Here is a 21,560-nt window from a genome sequence, read left to right as displayed (position 1 = left end):
ATGGTATAAGAAGTTCAACAACTTTATAAACAGTAATGGTTTTTTGAAGTTTCAAGCAAATCATTGTTGCTATGTTGATGACTCTTATATTATTTTATTATTATATGCAAATGATATGTTGATTACCAAGGCAAGCATACATGAAACTAACAAACTGAAAAAGAAATCAGAATAGTTTGCAATCAAGGATTTAGGTATTGTAAAACAAATCCTTGGGAAGAGGATTACTAGGGACAGGAAGGTCCTTAAACAATCACAGGAAGAGTATGTGAAGAAGGTACTTAGCAAATTCAATATGGTTAGAGTGAAGCCTATGAGTATCCCATTGGCTAGTCACTCCCGGCTATCCAAAGATTAGCCATCCTCAATTGAACAAGACTGGGTTTACATGGCTAAAGTACCTTATGCCTTTGGTATTGGTAGTCTTATGTATGTCATGATTTGCGCTAGACTGGATATAACACATGCAGTAGGAGTTGTGAGTAGATATATGAGTAATCCAAGAAAACAACACTGGGAGGTAGTGAAGTGGATTCTCAAGTATTTGAAAGACTGTAGAGTTAACTTTGTATTTTAGGAAGTCAGATTTAGGCTTGTAGGGGTATGTAAATGTTGATATGACTGGTGATATAGACACAGAAATAGTACTATAAGATATGTTTATAGTCTAGGTGGTACCACAGTCAATTGGGTATCAAAGTTGTAAAAGATAGTTGCACTTTCTACTATTGAGGCAAAGTATGTTGCAGTAATAGAGTCCATCAAAGAGATGATGTGGTTGTGATCTTTCTTAGAAGAATTGGGTTACAAGTATGAGCGAAGTGTGTTACATTGTGACAGTCAAAGTGTCATTCATCTGACAAGGAATCTTTTTTATCATGCTCGGACAAAGCACATATAGGTTTGGTGTTACTTCATAAGATCCTCTTTGGAAGATGGAGTTTTAACACTCGAGAAGATTTAAGGGAATTGAAATCCAACTGATACGTTGACAAAGACCGTAATGATTGAGAAACTGGAGTTGTGTGCAACTTTAGTTGGACTTCTTGACTAAGGACTGAGAAGTCGTAATTGCTATAGGTGGAGATAGTTGATGAGGAATTAGTCTCCAAGTGGGAGATTGTTAAAATGTGTGGAACCTAATTATTATCCTAATAGTAAAGGTATTTTGGGGATTTTGCATGTGATTTGGTTACCCTATTTATATTATACTCAGGGTAGCTAATTTGGAGAGAGAGTTTTTTTTTTTTTTTTTTTTTTATTGAGAGAAAAAAAAAATGCAACGAGAAAAACTTAGAGGATGAGGCATTTTGGGATTCTCTTGTACCCTCTTTTCATCATGGTAAAAATATGCAGTGGCTATAAGTAGATGTAACTCTCATATTAAAAGTGAACCACTATAAATCTCATGTGTTATTATGCTTTAATTTTTCGCATTAGTTTATTGTCATTTTTTAAAAAAGTATTTTAATCCTAACCATACAAGGCAAAAGTCGAGAGACATAAATCAAAATTGGTGGCTAAAGATTACAAGCAACAAGGCTTGCACAATGTGAACAAGAGATCAACGAATGCATTATAAAAAAAATCCAGTTTTCCATGATCAAAACAAACACATCAATACAATATATCATCTTATTAGAGAGTGCATTATGAATAAGGAAGTGCAACTAAATTTTGTAAATTCTCAAGATCAAATTATAGATATTTTTACCAAGCCTCCCAAGTTTGAAGATTTTAGAAGGTTAATAATGCTATTTGGAGTCGCAAATCAAGTTTAAGGGTTCATATTGGAAAGTGTAACTTGATTTAGAAACTTTTTAAATATAGAATATAAAGATACACAAACTAGAGAACTATATTTTGTTAAGTGTGAGCATCTATGAATCAAAGATTATATAATATTTGAAAAAAAGTGAGTAATGAAATCAATGATTGGACCAGTTCAGTTCACCCAATTGGACCGCTTATATTTTGGACTCGTATATAACTGTCCAAACCAGCAATTTGACCGCCAGACTAGACGAACTATCTGATTCTTATGAAACCGGACAACCATTGTTTTGGACTAAAATAAACGTTTGGGCTCCCCTAACTAATGGGCCTAATTGAACTAACTAATTTTCCCAAGCTTGCAAACCACTCCACGATCCAACTTGTGAGCTTCCATGTTTGACCATATATTTGTACCCCACAACTAATCCACAATCTTCTGATGTGGGATGTGGGATTGACGATTACATATTAAAGACAAGAAAAGAGAGTGCATTATAATTATGAAAAAAAAAAAAGAGAAAAGATTCTCAAAAAAATAAAAATAAAAAAATTTAAAAAAAAAAGGAAAAAGAAAGAAGAGCCAAAAGAAAGCAAAAAATTATCCCATTAGTTTTAACTTGCTTGCTACTAATGGGTGAAATACAATAAATTATTTTAAGGATGTCTCCTCATCTTTATTATTACCTTGCCTTCTACTCTTTGTCATAATAAGTTTAAGATTAAAAAGAAAACGGAGAGAAAAAAAAAAAACAAGAATCCTCCCATTAGTATTTCAAAGATGTGAATGAGAATCTCATCTTTATTATTAACTTGCTTGCTACTCCTTGTCCGAAGATTTAAGTATAATAAGTTCAAGATTTAAAAAAGAAAAGAAAAAAAGAAAAAAAAGAAAAAAGAAAAAAGGAGTGAAAAGAAAACAAAAGAATCTTTTAATTAATGTTTTAAGATGTGAATAAGAATCTCATCTTTATTATTAGCTAGTCTTTTACTCCTCGTCTGAAGATTCAAGTATAAGTTTAAGATTATAAGAAAAAAAAAAAGAGTGAAAAGAAAACAAAAGAATCCTCCCATTTGCATTTTACGGATGTGAATAAGAATCTCCTCATCTTTATTATTACTTTGACTTCTACTCCTTATCTTTAGATTCAAGTATAATAAGTTTAAGATTAAAAGAAAAAAAAAAAAAGAAACAATAATCGCCCTTTAGTGTTTTAAGGATGTGAATAAGAATCTCATTTTTATTATTACTTTGCCTTCTACTCCTTGTCTGAACATTCAAGTATAAATATATAAGTTTAAGATTAAAAAAAAAAAAAAAAAAAAAAAAAAAAAAAAAAACAAACATAAAAAGGAGTGAAAAGAAAACAAAAGAATTCCCCCCAATAATATTTTAAGGATGTGAATAAGAATCCCCTCATCTTTACTATTACCTCGCCTTCTACTCCTCTTCCAAAGATTCAAGTATAATAAGTTTAAGATTTAATAAATCCTAACAATCTAGGTTTTGCATTTTTATATTAGAAAATCTCACAGTATTTTCAATTATTCATTTAATGAGATAATCAAAAGAAAAAAACAAATTTATTTGAACAGTAAAAAAGACAAATTTATTTGGACGGTAAAAAAACAAATTTATTTTCAATGGAATTCGCACTATAAAAAGGAAAAGGGAAAAGGAAAGGAGAGGTTTCTCTCATAAAATTTACAGAGAAAAAAGAAAAACGGAAAAGAAAAAAGAAAAGAAGAAATGATTCTAAAGAAGTATAAAAAATCCTTCAGTCAGTAATAATTCCCTCATGTTTATTATTATCAGCTTGATGAATGTCTACTAAGAATATAGAACTGTGATAAGCCTAATATTTAATGATTCCTAAGAATCTAATTTTTTGAATTTTTATATTCAATAATTTTGTGGGTTTTCACACAAAAAATTGTTTCAAAAAAGTATTTTGCTAGTTTATTTATTAGGTCATTATTTGAATACATTTTAAATTTTAAATTTTTTTAATTTATTTCGAAAATAATTTCATTTATGTAATTTCTTTTATTAGGGAATGCATTATGAAGAAGGAAGTACAATTAAATTTTTTAAAATCTTAAGATTAAATTATGGATATTTTTACCAAGGCTCTCAAATTTGAAGATTTTAGAAGGTTAAAAGATGTTACTTGTGTTGGGAAAAACCATAAAAACAACACACAAAAAATAATTATTTTCCCTTCTTTGTGTGCCTAAAATAGGATTCTTATCAAATATCCAACAAGAACAATAAAATAAATATCAATGAAAGCACCACAAACAATAAAACAATCCAAGAAAACACCAAGAATTTTTACGTGAAAACCTAATGTTGGAAAAAACCACTGGATCAGAGTCAAACTTCCACTATCACCAATAATAATAATGGGTTCAAAATAATTCTCTCTAAAATAACTAAAGGCTTACAACAACATCAAGAATAGGATTTCTTGGCTAACCAACATCTATATTATCATCTACTAGATGGATTTCAACAAAGAAAAGTCTAAACCTCACTAAAGTGGATTTTTCAAGAAAGCACCATAGAGAGGATAAATCAAAATCTGAACCGTTGAATTTGTAGAGCTTGTTGCAAGGATTCACCACATGAAATTTGAGCCAAAATGGATAGAGTTTGCCCTTTGATCTTCAATCAAATGCCCTAAAAGCCCTAACTTTCTCTCTCTATTTCTTTCTTTCTTTTTCTTTTTTCCAAACTCCTCACTACATCACTTTTCACATTCTGCCACTCTCTCTCTCTCTCTCTCTCTCTCTCTCTCTTTCTTTTTTTTCTTTTCAATTTCTTTTGGGCCAAAAGCCCTCCATTGATCCAGCCCACAATGAAGAGGCAGACCCAACAACTTGGAGTCATAAATCAAGTTAAGAGCTAGGGCATGTTGGAAAGTTAAACTTGATATAGAAACTTTCTAAATATTAGACATATATAGACTTAGTCTCTAAAGTTAAGGAATAATATTTTATTTCTAGTAATGATCTTAGTTTCTATTTTTGAGTTGTCAAATTTTAGAAGTTTTCTACATTTTATTATTAGGAATTTCTATTTTGTTAAATATGAGTATCTATAATGAAGGGATTATATAATATTTGAAAAAGGGAAAGTGGTAGAATATGATAATTTTTAATTCTCTCTGGTTTTATCTTCTTTGTAACTGTTTATCTCTCTCTTATACCTATTACTCCACTCATAAGTAGGTAAATCGATACTATATATTTACAAATCTAGTGAATTTGTGCATGATCCTTGTAGAAGAATTATCAAAAAAGAAAAAAATATGAGAAAATATTCCCACATGATAATTATGAAAAAAAGAAAAAGAAAAAGGAAAAAGGAAAAGGAAAAAGATAAAGAAAAAGAAAAAGGGCAAATAAAAGATTCTTCAAAAAAAAATTAGGAAAAAGAAAAGAAAAGAAAAGAATCCTCTCATTAGCATTTCAAGGATGTGAATAAGAATCTCATCTTTATTATTAACTTGCCTTCTACTCCTTGTCCGAAGGTTTAAGTATTATAAGTTCAAGATTAGAAAAAAAGAAGAAGAAAGAGGAGTGAAAGGAAAACAAAAGAATCCTTCCATTAATGTTTTAAGATGTGAATAAGAATTTCGTCTTTATCATTACCTAGCCTTCTACTTCTTGTGTGATGATTCAAGTATAATAAAAAGAAAGATGAGTGAAAAGAAAACAAAAGAATCCTCCCATTTGTATTTTAAGGATGTGAATAAAATCTCCTCAACTTTATTATTACCTTGCCTTCTACTCCTTGTCTTAAGATTCATGTATAATAAGTTTAAGATTAAAAAAAAAAAAAAAAAAAAAGGAAGAGAAAAAAAATGAAACAAAATAATCCTCCCATTAGTATTTTAAGGGTGTGAATAAAAATCTCATCTTTATTATTACTTTGCCTTCTAGTCTTTGTATGAAGATTCAAGTATAATATATAAGTTTAAGGTTATATAAAAAAAGGACAAAAAAAGAAAAGAAAAGAGAGGAGTGAAAAGAAAACAAAAGAATCCCCAATAATATTTTAAGGATGTGAATAATAATCTCCTCATCTTTATTATTACCTTGCCTTCTACTCCTCATTTGAAGATTCAAGTGTAATTATAAGTTTAAGATTTAATAAATCCTAACAATCTAGGTTTTGCATTTTTTATATTAAAAATTTTATAGTATTTTCAATTATTCATTTAATGAGATAATCAAAAGAAAAAAACAAATTTATTTGGACAGTAAAAAAAATAAAATTATTTTTAATGAAATTTGCACTAAAGAAAAAAAAGAAAAAAAAAAGAGAAAGGATTCCCTCCTAAATTTACAAAGAAAAAAGAAACCAGAAAAGAAAAAAGAAAAGAAGAAATGATTCTAAAAAAGAATAAAAAATTATTCGGTCAATAATAATTCCCTCATGTTTATTATTATCAACTTGATGAGTGCCTTCTAAAAATATAGAACTGTGACAAACCTAATATTTAATGATTCCTGAGAATTTAAATTATTGAATTTTTATATTCAATAATTTTGTGGTTTTTTTTTCACAGAACTATGATAAGCCTAATATTTAATAAATCATAACAATCTAATTTTTGTATTTTTACATCTAATAATCTTGTTGTGTTTTCAACTAATCATTTAATGAGGTGATCAAAAGAGAAAAAAAATAAAAATCCAACTATACTTTGCTAGTTCGTGCTTGGGCCATTAATTATTTGAATACATCTTCATTTTTATAGGAAATACAAATGTTTTTTTAATGAAAAGAAAGGATTCTTACATACAAAAATATCAAAAAGGAAAAAAAAAAAAAAGGAAAAGAAAAAAAAATTCTTGCATTAATATCTTGAGCATGTAAGTAATAATCTCCTCATCTTTATTATAATAAGCCTAATATTTAATGAATCCTTACAATTTTTTTTTTCATTTTTATATACAATAATTTTATGGTTTTTTCATTTATTCATTTAACGAGATAATCAAAACAAAAAAATTATTCCAAAAAGTGTTTTGCTAGTTTATTTATTAGGTCATTATTTGAATGCATTTTCACTTTTATAATTTTTTTAATTTATTTTGAAAATAATTTCATTTATGTAATTTTTTTATTTCTTTTAAACCATTTAAAAACGAAAATGAAATTAAAATTTAAAAAAATAATTAGAACATGTAAGGAAAATACAAATATATTGCAAATTAAGTTTATAAATATGTTTATAAAGAAGATTTTATTACTATAAAATCTGTTTATATATGATTAAATCTGGAGTTAAATGTACAAATAAATGTGACTTAATTACCTACAAATAAATGAGATGTAGCACCTGCTAATATACGAGATTAATGCAAATCTTTTTAATTATGTAATACTTTAATTGGGTAAGTACTGTTTAGTATATTACTAGAAAGCTATAGGCAAAGTAATCACTAAAATGAATTAAAATATTAAAAAAAAAAAAAAAAAAAAAAAAAACCTGCTTAAAATTTGAAAGGAGACAGCTGCTTGTTCGACCATTATCTCTTGCGTGCAACTAAGTTTTTTGAGAGGTGGGATATGGAGGTAGCTTTATACATGACATATAGAGATGGGTCTCGCAGGTTTTTATGTGTATATATATAAAGGGGTAGCTAGTGAGTTTATTGTTGTAAGAGGAGGAAGAATGTCTTCTACAAGTGATGCAAATGATGTGGAGAGGATGAGGAGAGAGTTGATCAAAAGCGTCGCCAGCAATTGGGATGATGTGGTAAAGATATACGGGCAGGATCCAAGAGCTCACAAGATCAAGCTTGGTGAATCAGGGAACACAGCATTGCATGTGGCAGTTACAAGTGGACAAGAAGATATAGTTGAACAACTGGTTAAACTGATTAATGAGAGGAGTGAAAACGCTTTGGATGTTCTATCCATAAAAGGTGGAGATTTGGAGAGTAATCCTCTGCATTTGGCAGCTTCTTTGGGAAGCATTCGCATGTGCAAATGCATCATTGGTGATCAGCATAAACAACTGTTGGGTACTCGCAACTGCGGTTCTGCAACGCCTATGTACATGGCGGTTCTCCATGGTAAGAAAGACACTTTCCTTTGGCTCTATGAAATGTGTGACAACTCCGCCCAAGCCCATGCTTACTGCCATGCACATCATGGTATAACTGTTCTGCACGTTGCCATTACAAATGGATGCTGGGGTAAGAGAACTTCATTAATTTGATGTCTTACCACTTGTCCTATATATAATATATAAATAATATCAGCAATAATATTAATTATAACCTCATCACAACCCTCAGTTTATCTATGCATTTAATCAATTTTTTATTCTTGTGCTCCGAAGATTTGGCATTTGAAATCATTCGTAGGCTGGGAGGGCTCATGGATTCTGTTAGCGACTATGGAGACTCCCCTCTTCATGTACTGGCTCGGTCGCCTACTGCATTTAGAAGTGGCATTTCTCTCAGCTTCTTCCACAGAATCATTCATAGCTGTAAGACTCTGTCCCAATCATAACCTAGATGACCAAACTTATTGTTGTAATTAAATGTCATGTTCTAGAGCAATAATACCATGCATCGGTCCACATTTCTGTCAGTCCAGATTTCAAATGTTCATTTTAGTCTCATTAACTTTTTTTTTTCCTTCATAACATATAACATTTATAACATTATATAAATGTTTATTATACAAAAGAATGAATTAGTGTGCATCTTATTTCCAACCAAGGCCACAAATTAACTTCTAAAAATTCCCAATGTTAACTTGCAAGGCATATACGTTGAAGATCTCATCCCGGAGACTTTCAAAGAGAAAAAGAAGGTGGAGAGCCTTTGCTATCCAAACAACTATCAAACATGTATCAACTTCTTTCAAGTGCTATGGAAGATGATTAAATTACTAGGTGGGTGTTGAGATTGATCATTTAGAAGAAAACTCTTGTTAGCTGCAATTGCATAAACATGAATGCCATCATTCACTAATTGATTTCTCATAATATATATAATCATTGCTATACATTTAAATTATTTCAGTGACTGGCCAAAAAAGTGTACGAAAATCAAACAAGCGGTTGGATGCAGAAAATCCTGAAGAAGAGCAAGGTATTAATGAACATCATGACCAGTGTAGAATCTACTTGATCTAAGCTGATCAAGTCTTAAGGGAAGTAGTTCAAGGAATTAAACATTGATTTATACCTTTGTATAGGCCACCATTCAAGCACTGGAGCTCAAGGCCGTCAAGTTTTCCCCTCAACATATGACAGATGCTTGAACTTCTTTGGGCTTATTCTATCTAAACTGGTTGACCGATCAATAATGCTGGGTATAGATCAATTTCCCCGTGTTAATTCCCAAATTAAACAATATAGATTGTAATTAAATATACTCTTGATTGTTTGTGGTATATGTAAGGATCAAGGGAGATAAGGACGCTAAAAGAGATTAAAGAGACACACGTATGGTCTGTTCAAATCATGAACAAACTACTTGAACATGCTGTGAGGTCTGAACCTCAAAACGATCAGACAAGTGAGGCACATTGTTATTCAGAGTATGAAGTCTTCAAAAGAGGCAAAGGTAACTACTTTGTCAACTCTCTTTCTTACAAATAAACACATATGTGGAGAAAAAGTAACCCCTTGCTCTTTCTGTAACTAAAATGAGAACCAAATATGGAGCAAAGTAATTCAGCTTAGTATGAATTAATCACAACTCAAATTCTCCAATTTTTCAACATTGCCATTAGATTGTTAGCTAATCCATTGGGAAATTTGCTTGTAGTTGAAGAATGAATTTTGTTCTCTTTGCAGCTTTTCAGACACCAATACTAGTTGCAGCAGCAAACGGTGTCATTGAAATGGTAGAGAAAATCCTGCAAGTATTTCCTATGACCATTCATGACAAGGACAACACATCGAAGAACATAGTGCTGGTAGCAGTGGAGCGTAGACAATCCCATATATATGACTTCTTACTTAGGAGGAGGAGTGATGTTGTTGATAAAGACCTTGCATTTCGTCTGCTCGATAAGAATATGAATTCCGCATTGCATATAGCTGCAAAGCTAGAAAATCTCATATATATGCCTATCAGCATGTTGCAACTGCAGTGGGAAGTCAAATGGTACGAGGTATGTGCCATTAATTCTCAATCCTAGGTCTTACTTTTAAATTTTTTGTTTTCAGTTGTATCCAATATAGTGACTTAATACTGCAGTATGTGAAGAACACCTTGCCACGAGATTTCTTTATGGGTACGAATAACTATGGAAAGATCCCATTGCAGATCTTTACAGCAACACATGGACAACTCCTTGACAAAAGCAAAGAATGGCTCAACAGCACATGCAATTCTTGCTCTTTCATTGCAGCTCTGATATCAACCGTCGCCTTTGCCTCATCAGCCACCGTACCAGGTGGGGTCAACCAAGATACTGGAGAGCCAATTTTCCAACACCATTTGGCTTTTAGATTTTTTGCAATTTCATCACTGGTTGCTCTTTGCTCTTCTTTCATCTCTTTGCTCATTTTTTTCGCCATTCTCAGTTCCAAGTACGACTATAAAGACTTTAGTAACAACTTGCCTCGGAATCTTATACTAGGTTTAACCTCTCTCTTTGTATCCATAGCGGCCATGTTATTATGTTTCTGCTCTGGGCACTTCTTAATGCTTGATGATCATTTGAAATACGCTGCTATCCCGATATATGCGCTCACCTTCTTCATAGTCACATACTTCGTCCTCCGACAGTTCCCATCATATTTTGTTCTTATGAGGGCTACATTTAAGAAGGTGCCTCAGCGTAGGTACCTGCAGGATCCATTGTAGGATTTTCTATTTTCCTTTGTCTGAGTTCCAAGAGGACATTATGTCAAAATTGCGATGGCCAGATCAAATATTAGTTGATGTAATCTTTCAGCCACTTAGCGTCTGAGAAATATATGCTTATAATATAATCTAATTTAAGGAAATGAACAATTGGGTTATCTGAATATAGAAAGGTTTTAATTTTTGGTTTGGGCTTAAGTTATCCAAATTGTTTATGGGCCAACATAAGGTTTTGGACATCATTTTGTTGAACAACTTAATTATATTGCTCAAAGCAAGTATTTAACCCCAATTTAGTATTTTAGATTTATCTTTGAGGGTTATGCGAAATAAATTATTTTAAATATTTATTTCAAAATCTAAATGTAGTTTAGTATTAAATGATGGATTTAGTTCAAAATATAAATTAGGAATGCATAGCATGCCTACAAAGTGATGTATATTAATTGGAATCCAAAGAAAACCACAGGATTCTCATAAGTCTAACATGGTTGAATAGTTGAAAAAAAGGGGTTGCGTTTTTTAGGGAAAGTTCATGTGTTAGGCTATCAGGCACTGATACGTACCCAAATTTAGCATTTCAATAGGCTCTAAACCTATTTTAATATGTTTAAGGTGCTTAAAACTCGCTCATTGATCACTTACAGTTGTTGTTTGTAACTTAGCTTGTTGCATTTTATCGCTATTTTTCTTGTGTATCTTCAGGTTGTAGGTTCAGGCCAGACCATAATTTCAATAGAAGGAAGTTTGAAGCTTAGTGGAAATATTTGAGGGACGAGTTAGTGAACAAAAGGAGAAGTTGTGCTCGGGTAAGTTTTAATGCAAACAATGTTAATTTAATAATACAAAGATAAAACAATCACATACATGGTACAAGATGTTTTAATGTGGTTCGCCACCCATACTTACATCCATAAATATGAGACAATCATTCCACTATATAATAGAGAATATTAACAAAACCAGATGCAACTATTAGGTTCTCGAAACATCTCATATTTCCCCACTCCTTATATCCACACCCTGAACTAGAGCCCCCTCGCTCCACCGGGTATCTCCCGTTCTTCCTCATATCTCTATTCACCTTGTATAGTCTTTATAAGTCTATCTCCATCTCATAAATTTTTTCCTAAAATATTTATAGAGATATTCCAAATAACTTCCTTATTTAATAAAAAAATCTAAAATTACAATAGCAAATTAACTTAGGAAATATTCTATACAATACTTCACGAAAAAGAATCTTTACTAATTTGGAATTTGGGACATTTCCCAACAATCTCCACCTTGGAGCAAACTCCATTAAGTCAATCTTTCATCTCTACATGATACATTTTTTTTTATCAAATCTTGACGAGAGTGCAATCGACTCAACCTTTGATTGAAATTCCTTTCGTCTTCATGTCATGTACTATATTCTTGTTGACTTTTCTAGAGATCTTCAATCTGGAGTTCTAATGCCAGTTTATTGTTCCAACGAAAGTTTTAATACAAACAATGTTAATTTAAGAACATAAAGATAAAACAATCACACACAGCATACGAGGTTTTCACATGGTTCGACCAACCATGCCTACATCTACAGATGAGAGACAATCATTCCATTATACAATGGAGGATATTAATAGAACCAAATACAACTATTGGGTTCCGGAAACATCCCATGTTTCCTCACTCCTTATTTCCACACCCTGAACCATGAGTTCTCTCACTCCACCAGGTATCTCCCGTTCTTCCTCACATCCCTATCCACCCTATAGAGTCTCAACAAGCCTATCTTCATCTCATAACTTTTTTCCCTCATGACCTAAAATATTTATAAAAACATTCCTAATAACTTTCCTTATTTAATAAGGAAATCTAATATTACAAGAACAAATCAACTTAGGAAATATTTTATACAATATTCTTTACCAATCTGGAATTTGGGACATTTAGCATAAGAAATGAAAGCTAAAAGCAAAGAAAGTGTTGAATGACATATCCTAGGAGTTGCTAACATGGAGATGAGTAGATTGAAGTGGAAGTAGTCAAATAAGTTAGTCATGTGCAAGATTTACTTATTCCTTAGGAAGTATTTGTTGGTTTATTTCTATTCTTTAGGGAGTATCTATAGGTAGCAGGCTTGTTGCTATTTTGTATGTTTTTCTGTTTTAAGCTAGCTGTATAAATAAGTACTTTGAGGCTTAATAAAATACATCACTTCAGATTCCTCAACGTTTTGTTGCTTCCTGAGAGTTTCGACACTTTGTTTCTATCAAAACCCACAAATTGGTATCAGAGCCAAGTTCTTGAGTAACTTGTGAGGTGAGTGAGCCTAAAAAACCTACAAACAATATCCAGAATGACCTCAGAAGCTTCACTTATTACACTGGCACCTCCAGTGTTTAATGGAATAAATTATCAAGTGTGGGTTGTCCGTATGGAAGACTACCTTGATGCTAGTGATCTGTGGGAAGCTGCTAGTGAGAAATATGAAGTTCCTCCTCTATCCGACAATCCAACTATGGCTCAAATAAAACTACACAATGAGAGAAGGCAAAAGATATCAAAGGCAAAAGCTAGTCTATTTACGGCTGTCTCATCTACAATTTTCACCAGAATCATGATACTAAAGACAGTAAATGAAATATGGAACTTCCTGAAGAAGGAATATGAAGGAAATGAACTAGTCAAAGGTATGCAAGTGTTGAACCTGATTAGAGAATTTGAAATGCAAAGGATGAAAGAATCAGAAACAATCAAGGATTACTCAAACAGACTTCTTAGTATTGTTAACAAACTAAGACTTCTTGGTACTAACTTTTCTAATTCTAGAATAGTTCAGAAAATTTTTATAATAGTTCCTGAAAAGTTTGAGACTACAATACCATCTCTAGAAAACTCAAAAGATGTGTCAAGTATCACCTTGGCGGATCTGTTGAATGCATTACATGCTCAAGAACAAATAAGGCTTATGAGACAAGAAAGATCTGTGGAAGGTGCATTTTAGGCCATATCTCAGTACAAGAAAGAGATGCAAAGCAACAATAACAGCAGCAACAACACTCAAAAGTTTCCACCATGTCCTTACTGTAAAAAATCCAATTATCCACAAAAAAGGTGTTGATGGAGGTCGGATGTAAGATGTCACAAGTGTGGTCAACTAGGGCATGTGGAAAGGATATACAAATCTCAACAGCAACAAGGAGAAGTCAAGGTTATTGTGGAAGAACTTCAAGATGAGCAACTGTTTGTGGTATCATGCTTTGCCATTAGCAGCTCCCTAGAAACTTGGCTTATAGGCAGTGGTTGTACAAACCATATGTCTTATTATCAAGGGCTCTTTAAGGAACTTGAAAAAACTGTTACTTCCAAAGTTAGAATTGGAAATGGAGCATATCTTGTAGTAAAAGGCAAAGGAACAGTGGCAATTGAAGGCCACACAGGTTTGAAATTAATCTCTAATACCTTATATGTTCCTGAGATTAATCAAAATCTGTTGAGTGTTGGTCAGCTGTTGGAAAAAGGCTATAAGGTGTTGTTTGAGGACAATCATTGCATGATTGCTGATGCACAAGGCAGAGAGGTATTTATAGTCTAAATGAAAAGCAAAAACTTTGCCTTAGATTTGATGCAAGAATAGCATACTGCAATTCACAAAGAAGAAAGCAATACAATGCTTTGGCATAGACGTTTGGGGCACTTTCATCATACCACCCTTCTCTTTATGAAGAATAACGATCTTGGAGAAGGCTTGCCTGAATTAGAGGTGAAGCCTCCTACCTGTGTAGCCTGTCAGTACGGAAAACAAACAAGATTTCCTTTCCCACAAAACAAGGCCTGAAGAGCTACTCAAAGTTGCAATTAGTACACACTGATGTGGAAGGACCTTAGAGAACACCATCACTGAATGGCAGTAAGTTCTATATTGCTTTCATTGATGATCACACAAGAATGTGCTGGATTTATTTCATGAAATTTAAATCTGAAGTTGTTAACATCTTTTGGAAGTTTAAAGCTTGGGCTGAAAATCAAAGTAAATGTAAAATGCAAGTGATTAGGTCTGATAATGGAACTGAATACACCTCAGAGAAATTTAACAAATTTTGTGAGGATGCAGACATTAAGCACCAGCTTACAACACCTTATACCCTTCAATAGAATGGAGTCGTTGAGAGGAAAAATAGAACACTTATGGAAATGACAAGGTGTTTGTTGGATGAAAAAGGACTACCAAATAAATTATGGGCTAAGGCTGCACATACATCAGTCTTTCTACTTAATAGACTGCCAACAAAAGCTTTGCAACAAAAGACTCCACTTGAAGCATGGTATGGCTATAAACCAAGGCTGCAAAATTTAAAAACATTTGGTTGTCTTTGTTTCTCTTATATTCCACATGTTAAGAGAGACAAATTGGATAAGAAAGTAGAAGTTGGGATCTTTATAGGCTATAGCTCAATATCAAAGGCCTATAGAATCAACCTTCCAAAAAGCAACAAAGTAATAGTTAGCAGAGATGTCAAATTCTTCAAATAAGAAAGTTGGAGTTGGGAGAATGATAAGAAGCTTGAGTTTAAAGAGAATCTTGAGTTCCAAAAGGACCTTGAGTTTCAAAAGGAGAATGACAATATTGATGATGAACCTATCAGGAGAACCAGATCACTCTTTGACATCTATTAGAGGTGCAATGTTGCTATAATAGAGCCTACATGGTATGAAGAAGCTACAACTGATAAAAAATGGATGGATGCAATGAAGAAGGAGCTTAAAATGATTGAAAAAAACCAGACTTGGGAGCTAGTGGACAAACCGACACACAAAAGGACAATTGGAGTCAAGTGGGTTTATAGAACCAAACTCAATTCTGATGGTTCTATAAAAAAACACAAGGCAAGACTGGTTGTCAAAGGATATGCTCAGATGTTTGGGGTGGATTTCTCTGAGACTTTTGCCCCAGTTGCTAGATTGGACACTATAAGAATGTTGCTAGCTCTTGCTGCTCAAAAGGGTTGGAATATACATCAGATGGATGTCAAATCAACCTTCTTGAACGGATACTTGGAGGAAGAAATTTTTGTGGAGCAGCCTGAAGGTTTTATTGTTAAAGGAATGGAAAAGAAAGTATATTTGCTGAAAAAGGCCTTGTATGGTTTAAAACGGGCACCAAGGGCCTGATATAGCAGGATTGATTCAAATTTGTTAGGCTTAGGCTTTACAAAAAAGCCTAAGTGAATTTACTCTATCCTTCAGGAAGGTTTGTGATGAAACACCTGTGTATCTTTATACGTTGATGATCTACTTGTGACAGGAAGCAGTATGGAGCAAATTGACAATTTCAAAAATGAGATGAAGGATGTTTTTGAGATGACTGATCTTGGGAGGATGACATTCTTTCTTGGCATGGAGGTACAACAAAAACAGAATGAGATTTTCATATGTCAACAGAAATATGCCAAGGAAATCCTGAAAAAGTTCAAGATGGAAGAGTGTAATTCAAGTGCAACTCCAATGAATCAAAATGAGAAGTTTTGCAAAGAAGATGGAGTTGCAAAAGCTGATGAAAGGCTTTATAGGACCATTATCGGGTGCTTGATGTACTTAACGACAACTAGACTAGATATTATGACTGTTGTAAGTTTACTCTCAAGGTACATGCTTGTGCTAGTGAAATTCACTTTCAAGTAGCAAAAAGAATTGTTAGATATGTCAAGGGTACAATTGACTATGGTCTGAGGTTTTGTCAAGTTAAAAACTTTACTCTCCATGGTTATTCAGATAGTGATTGGGTAGGTTGTGCCGATGACATGAGAAGTACCTCAGGTTATTGTTTCAGCTTTGGTTCTGCTATTTTTTCATGGTGTTCCAAAAAGCAAGAAGTCATAGCTCAATCCATAATAGAAGCAAAATATGTAGTTGCTGTTGTTGTTGTGAATTAGGCTCTTTGGATCAGGAAATTGGTGGCTGACTTGTTTATGGAGCAAAAGGAAAGCACACAAATACTCGTAAACAACCAAGCTGCAATTTCAATTGCAAATAATCCGGTGTTTCATGGCAAAACAAAACATTTCAAGCTAAAACTCTATTTCCTAAGAGAGGTACAGAAGGAGGGAGAAATATAGTTGGTCTACTGCAAAACAGAAAGTCAATATGTTGATATCTTAACCAAGCCACTTTCCAAAGCTAGATATGAGTTCTTGAGGCAAAGGCTTGGAGTCTGCAGCTCCAAAGACAAGGAGGAGTGTTGAATGACATGTCCTAGGAGTTGCTGACATGGAGCTGAGTAGATTGAAGTGGAAGTAGTCAAATAAGTTAGTCATGTGGAAGATTTACCTATTCCTTAGGAAGTATTTGTTGGTTTGTTTCTATTTTTTAGGAAGTATCTATAGGTAGTAGGTTTGTTGCTATTTTTTATGTTTTTATGTTTGAAGCTAGCTGTATAAATAAGTACTTTTAAGCTTAATAAAATATATCACTTTAGATTCCACAACATACCAAGTTTGGTTTGGTAGTAGTCATAGGGAGCCAAATAAATGCATCTTTCTTCCTACTGACCAAGTAAAAAGGCATTAGAAAGGTGTGGTTGCGAATGCCCAACAGATGTTTATACTCTTCAATCACACATTTGCACATCTAAATACTTCCTGATGCTGCTGCTAGGTAATGATGGGACATCCACAACCTTTTCACTAGTCTAATTAATTAGTTTAACTAGTTGTTCAACTGCATCTTCTCGACTAAAATAATCACTAAAAATATATTATTCTTCCTTGACTTTTAGAGATTAAATCTAATTATAATATTTTGAAAGTTTCTAAATCAAGTTTAACTTTTCAACATTTCCCCTTAAATTTGATTTGTGTAGGATCCTCAACCTTTTAAAATCTTCAAAATTAAGATGCTTGGTAAAAATAGATCATGAGATATTGCAAAATTTAATTTCACTTCCTTCTTCATAATGCATGCTCTAGTGAAATGATATCTTTTGATTAGTTTGTTTCGATCATGAAAATTTGGATTTTTCAACAATGGGATCAATGATTTCTTGGTCACATAGTGGATGTCTTGGTGCTGCTTGTAATCCTTAACCACCAATCTTGCTTTATATGTCATTGTTTCTCCTTTTGCATTCTTTTTTGCCTTATATACCCACCTTACTTCAACTGCCTTTCTTTTTTTTTTAAAAGGGATTTTAGTTTTCATGTGTCATTTTTCCTTATTGTTTTTATTTCATCATCCATAATATTTTTCCATCTTCGGTCTTCAATTAATATTTCAAAACTTATTAGTTCATAATTTGCATAAAAAAGAGGGTTAGATTATTTTAATTTTCTATTACCTCATAAATCTCTTGTAAACTTCTAAAATGTGGTGTCCTTTCACTTGAACTTTCCAATGAGAATGATGTTGTTAGAAGTTCATGAGTTGATGGAGATGGTGATACAAGTGGAGTAGCAATTTCTTGTAAGTTTCCTCTTGTTTGTTTCTTGTAAGTGGATCGATATATTTTTTATTGAATTAAAAAGCTTAAATTAATATTCTGAAAAATGGAAGGCTGCTCAAGCATTGGGACTGCTTAAGTACTAGCCGGGACTTCTTTCATTTTGCCTTGTGTTGTGCCATCTTCTATGCCCTCTTAAGGAATATGAGTTTTGGCTTATTCCTCCATTGTTTGATGAATTGAAACTACCTCTCCTTTAATTGCCCTTGCCATGTCCACAACCATGTCCATGACCACATCCACGATTATTTTGACTTCTTTCATTAAAATTTTCTTCATTATCTTTTAATGAAAAGTTTTGTTGGAAGAACTTGTTCTATTTTTTCTTTTTCCTTTTTTATTCTTCCTTTTTAATCTCTATGTATGGGCTTGCAATGATCCCATAAGTTGATTGATAGTCATAGAATCTAAATCTTTAGATTCTTCAATACCCACAAACATATAATTAAACTTCGAATTTAAAGGTGGAAGTATTTTTTTCAATCATATGAGTATCATTTAAACTCTCACCATTTCTTTTTAATAAATTCACAATAGCCAATACTCTAGAAAAATAATCAGAGATTGATTTTGATTCTTTTATATTCAAACCTTCAAATTCTCCTCTAAGAGTTTGAAGATGAACTTTTTTGTACCTTATCAACTCCACTTGTGTGTATTTTGTAATATATCCCAAACTTCCTTAGAGATCGTTGTACTTGAAATCTTCTCAAAGGTACCTTCATCTATTGTTTGATAGATGATGGTGAGAGATTTCTTGTCCATTTTCCTCATCTTTTAAAAAATCTCTTTGATTTGGGGATAAAGTGGTTTCATCTTGTTGTTCTCTGTAGCCTTTCTCTAAAATCTTCCATACATCTTGTAAACCAAGTAAAGCCTCATCATCTTGATCCTACAATTATAATAATTGTCTTTTTTTTTCTTTTTTTTTTTTAAGTTCAGGAACTTGAAACATATACATCCCACTTGACATCTGTTTCATATGACTTTGATACCAATTTGTTAGGTATGCAGAAGTTGTTAGGTATGCAGAAGCTATAATACTAGTTTGTTCAAGTAATAACATTGAATGAGAGAGACATATTGTAAACGAAGAAAAAATTGAGGAGATTTAAAACTTTATTGTCTTCCACCACTCTCTCTTATTCAAATATTATATAATTTCTTATTTATAGATATTGACACTAAACAAAATCGAAACTCCTAATAATAAAATATACAAACCATCTAGGAATTGACAACTAGAAATAGAAACTAAAATAATTACTAAAAATAGAATATTCTCCCTTGACTTTTAAGACTAAATCTAATTCTAATATTTTGAAATTTTCTAAATCAAGTTTAATTTTTTAACACAACTCTCCTCTCATCCTTTCCATATCGTTTGCAACCTCATCATCATCCTCATCCCTATAACCCATCTTTTCCATCTCTCCTTCATCTAAACCCACATCACTTGTACAAGTCATTATTCCTTCTCTTAACACCTACTCTGGTTGATTGAACATCTAAGGGCAAAGCACTATTTTGGTGCGGCCACAAGAGCGGTACCAAACCCCATTCCAAGAAAACAAAAAGCCAAAATGCTTTATAATGGTACCCAAGGAAAAGTGACTACATGAAAACCAAAAAAAAAAAAAAAAATGCATTACGTATAAGTCCCATTTCTTTATTTATACTACATTTCATATTTTTAAACCTTAATTTGATTTGTTTATATTTAAATTGTACTTCTTTATATCTTTGTACAACACTCTAGACCTAATCACATATAGATCAAAGAGTCAAATTCAAGGTTAGATGTAGTACTAAATCAATACCTAGAATTTTCTTTAAGAAAAGATTTATAAAAGAGTGAAATATTATCACTTACAAACTTTTATTTCCCTTTTTATCCCTAATTCATAAACTTTATAGGATATATTTGTAATATATTATTATTATTTTCACATATTGTTATATAACTAGTGAACATATTTAATTTTTCAAAAAAATAAAAAAAAAAAAAGAAAAAATAAATAAAATTTTATTCTTATAAAAATTAAAATTCACTCTATTTGAACACATAGAAGCATAGTTGATATGCTCAAGAAGCAACAAAGGGCAAAGAGCCAAGGAAAGGATTGGTACCGTGGCAAGTTGCTAAATGTGTTAGACAAGAAAGGGCATGCACACGGGCTGCATAGAGATGCATGTAGTTGGTTGCCTAAAGATGCTACAACAAGCTAATTGGATACACAGACCAATTCAAGCGCATGAGTGGACTAACTCAAGACATATTAGTAGACACACTTGAGGTAGAACATAATAGAGATGTCTTGACATTGGGGCAAGCCTAAGGAAGATGTGTTGCACCACAAACCAGGGACTTGAAGAATTGGTACCTGGACTAAGGCAAGATGCAACAACGAGAGGAATTTCAAATGGATGAGGAATTGGTTGAAGATATTTGAAAATTGAGAGTTAGTTTCAAATTCCGATTATAATTTGAGTATGATTTTCAATTCTGATTATAATTGTAGTTTGAGTAGGACTATGATTGCTTACTTTTAATCAAATAGGGAGTGGTTTGTACCATTCCTATAAAAGGAGGATTGAAATGCCTTTTGAAATAATAGAGAATATATAGAGGCATATTGAGAGGAAGAGCCTTCTTAAAACGTAGTGTGAAAGAGAGCAATGAACTCACCAAAGAGATTGTGAGAGTCTTGTTGAGCTTTTTAATGTATTGTACGTTATTTAGAGAAGAAATAAAATACAAATTGAGGATTAAACCCTATAATCTCGTGTGTCTTTATAGGTCATTCTTGATTGCAATCTTGTGTAGGTTTAAGTAGGTTGGCTTAAAGGGCCTCTTAGCACCACATGAATGTGAAAAGTTTATAGGAAAATTCGTGCTTGTTATATTTGGTATCAGAGAAAACTAAGATTTGCCTCAAAGCAAAGGTTTGCTCGGGCTGCTAGGAATGACAATGGGTTGGAGGCGATGCGGGGACAAAGGGCACACTTGAATGCTTGTACTTTTTGATATTTTGATTCTTGTTTAGAACTATTCATTGAATTAAGTGGCAATCTTCAAGAATACATCAAATTATTAGTTTTATAACACTTGATTCTTGATATCAAAGTGTTCCATAAGACTGCAAAGACTAGAAGGCACTCAACAAGTGCTGGCTACTCCTATGGCCCTTTCTCATTTTTTTATTCTTATTTTTTTTTTCTCCTATCACTTTCGCTTTATTGAAGTATATGAAGTCAAAAACGGCCCGCGGAACCCAAGAGACACAAAATGCTTGAAGGGAAAACCTATGAAATTTCATTTATTGACAAGAAATTAGTGAATAAATATAACTGAGATTGGGGCATTTTTTTAAAATCGGTTTGGGGCTAATGTGAAAAAAGATGGCTATTTAATATTCTGAAATTAAAGAAATATTTTTTCAATTAAACATAT

General features: G+C 32.4%; 1 protein-coding gene across 3 annotated transcripts; it reads left to right on the top strand.

Annotated features, from left to right (window-relative positions):
- The first annotated feature begins 7,358 nt into the window (after positions 1-7,358).
- LOC104877836 (uncharacterized) lies at positions 7,359-10,766 on the top strand. Of its 3 annotated transcripts, none has more exons than XM_010647018.3 (8): positions 7,359-7,989; positions 8,136-8,285; positions 8,565-8,696; positions 8,827-8,895; positions 9,002-9,118; positions 9,208-9,372; positions 9,606-9,925; positions 10,081-10,766. In XM_010647018.3, exons 1-8 carry the CDS (start codon positions 7,389-7,391, stop codon positions 10,621-10,623), a joined length of 2,097 nt encoding a protein of 698 aa, XP_010645320.2. In that variant the 5' UTR covers positions 7,359-7,388; the 3' UTR covers positions 10,624-10,766. The 3 variants fall into 3 exon arrangements, with proteins under 3 accessions (XP_010645320.2, XP_010645319.2, XP_010645321.2); XM_010647017.3 differs by having other exon boundaries at positions 7,360-7,989; positions 10,012-10,766; XM_010647019.3 differs by having other exon boundaries at positions 7,361-7,866; positions 10,012-10,766.
- The last annotated feature ends 10,794 nt before the right edge of the window (positions 10,767-21,560 follow it).

This window comes from Vitis vinifera, chromosome 7 (assembly GCF_030704535.1).
Source record: "Vitis vinifera cultivar Pinot Noir 40024 chromosome 7, ASM3070453v1".
NCBI lineage: Eukaryota > Viridiplantae > Streptophyta > Magnoliopsida > Vitales > Vitaceae > Vitis > Vitis vinifera.
This window is presented reverse-complemented; position numbering and strand designations above follow the sequence as displayed.

Excerpts from the sequence above, each read along its gene's own strand:
- LOC104877836 (XM_010647017.3), top strand. The coding sequence starts at position 7,389 with ATGGGTCTCGCAGGTTTTTATGTGTATATATATAAAGGGGTAGCTAGT. Across the intron at positions 8,286-8,564 it reads CCACAGAATCATTCATAGCT|GCATATACGTTGAAGATCTC; the intron begins GTAAGACTCTGT and ends TTAACTTGCAAG. Across the intron at positions 9,119-9,207 it reads TGACCGATCAATAATGCTGG|GATCAAGGGAGATAAGGACG; the intron begins GTATAGATCAAT and ends GGTATATGTAAG.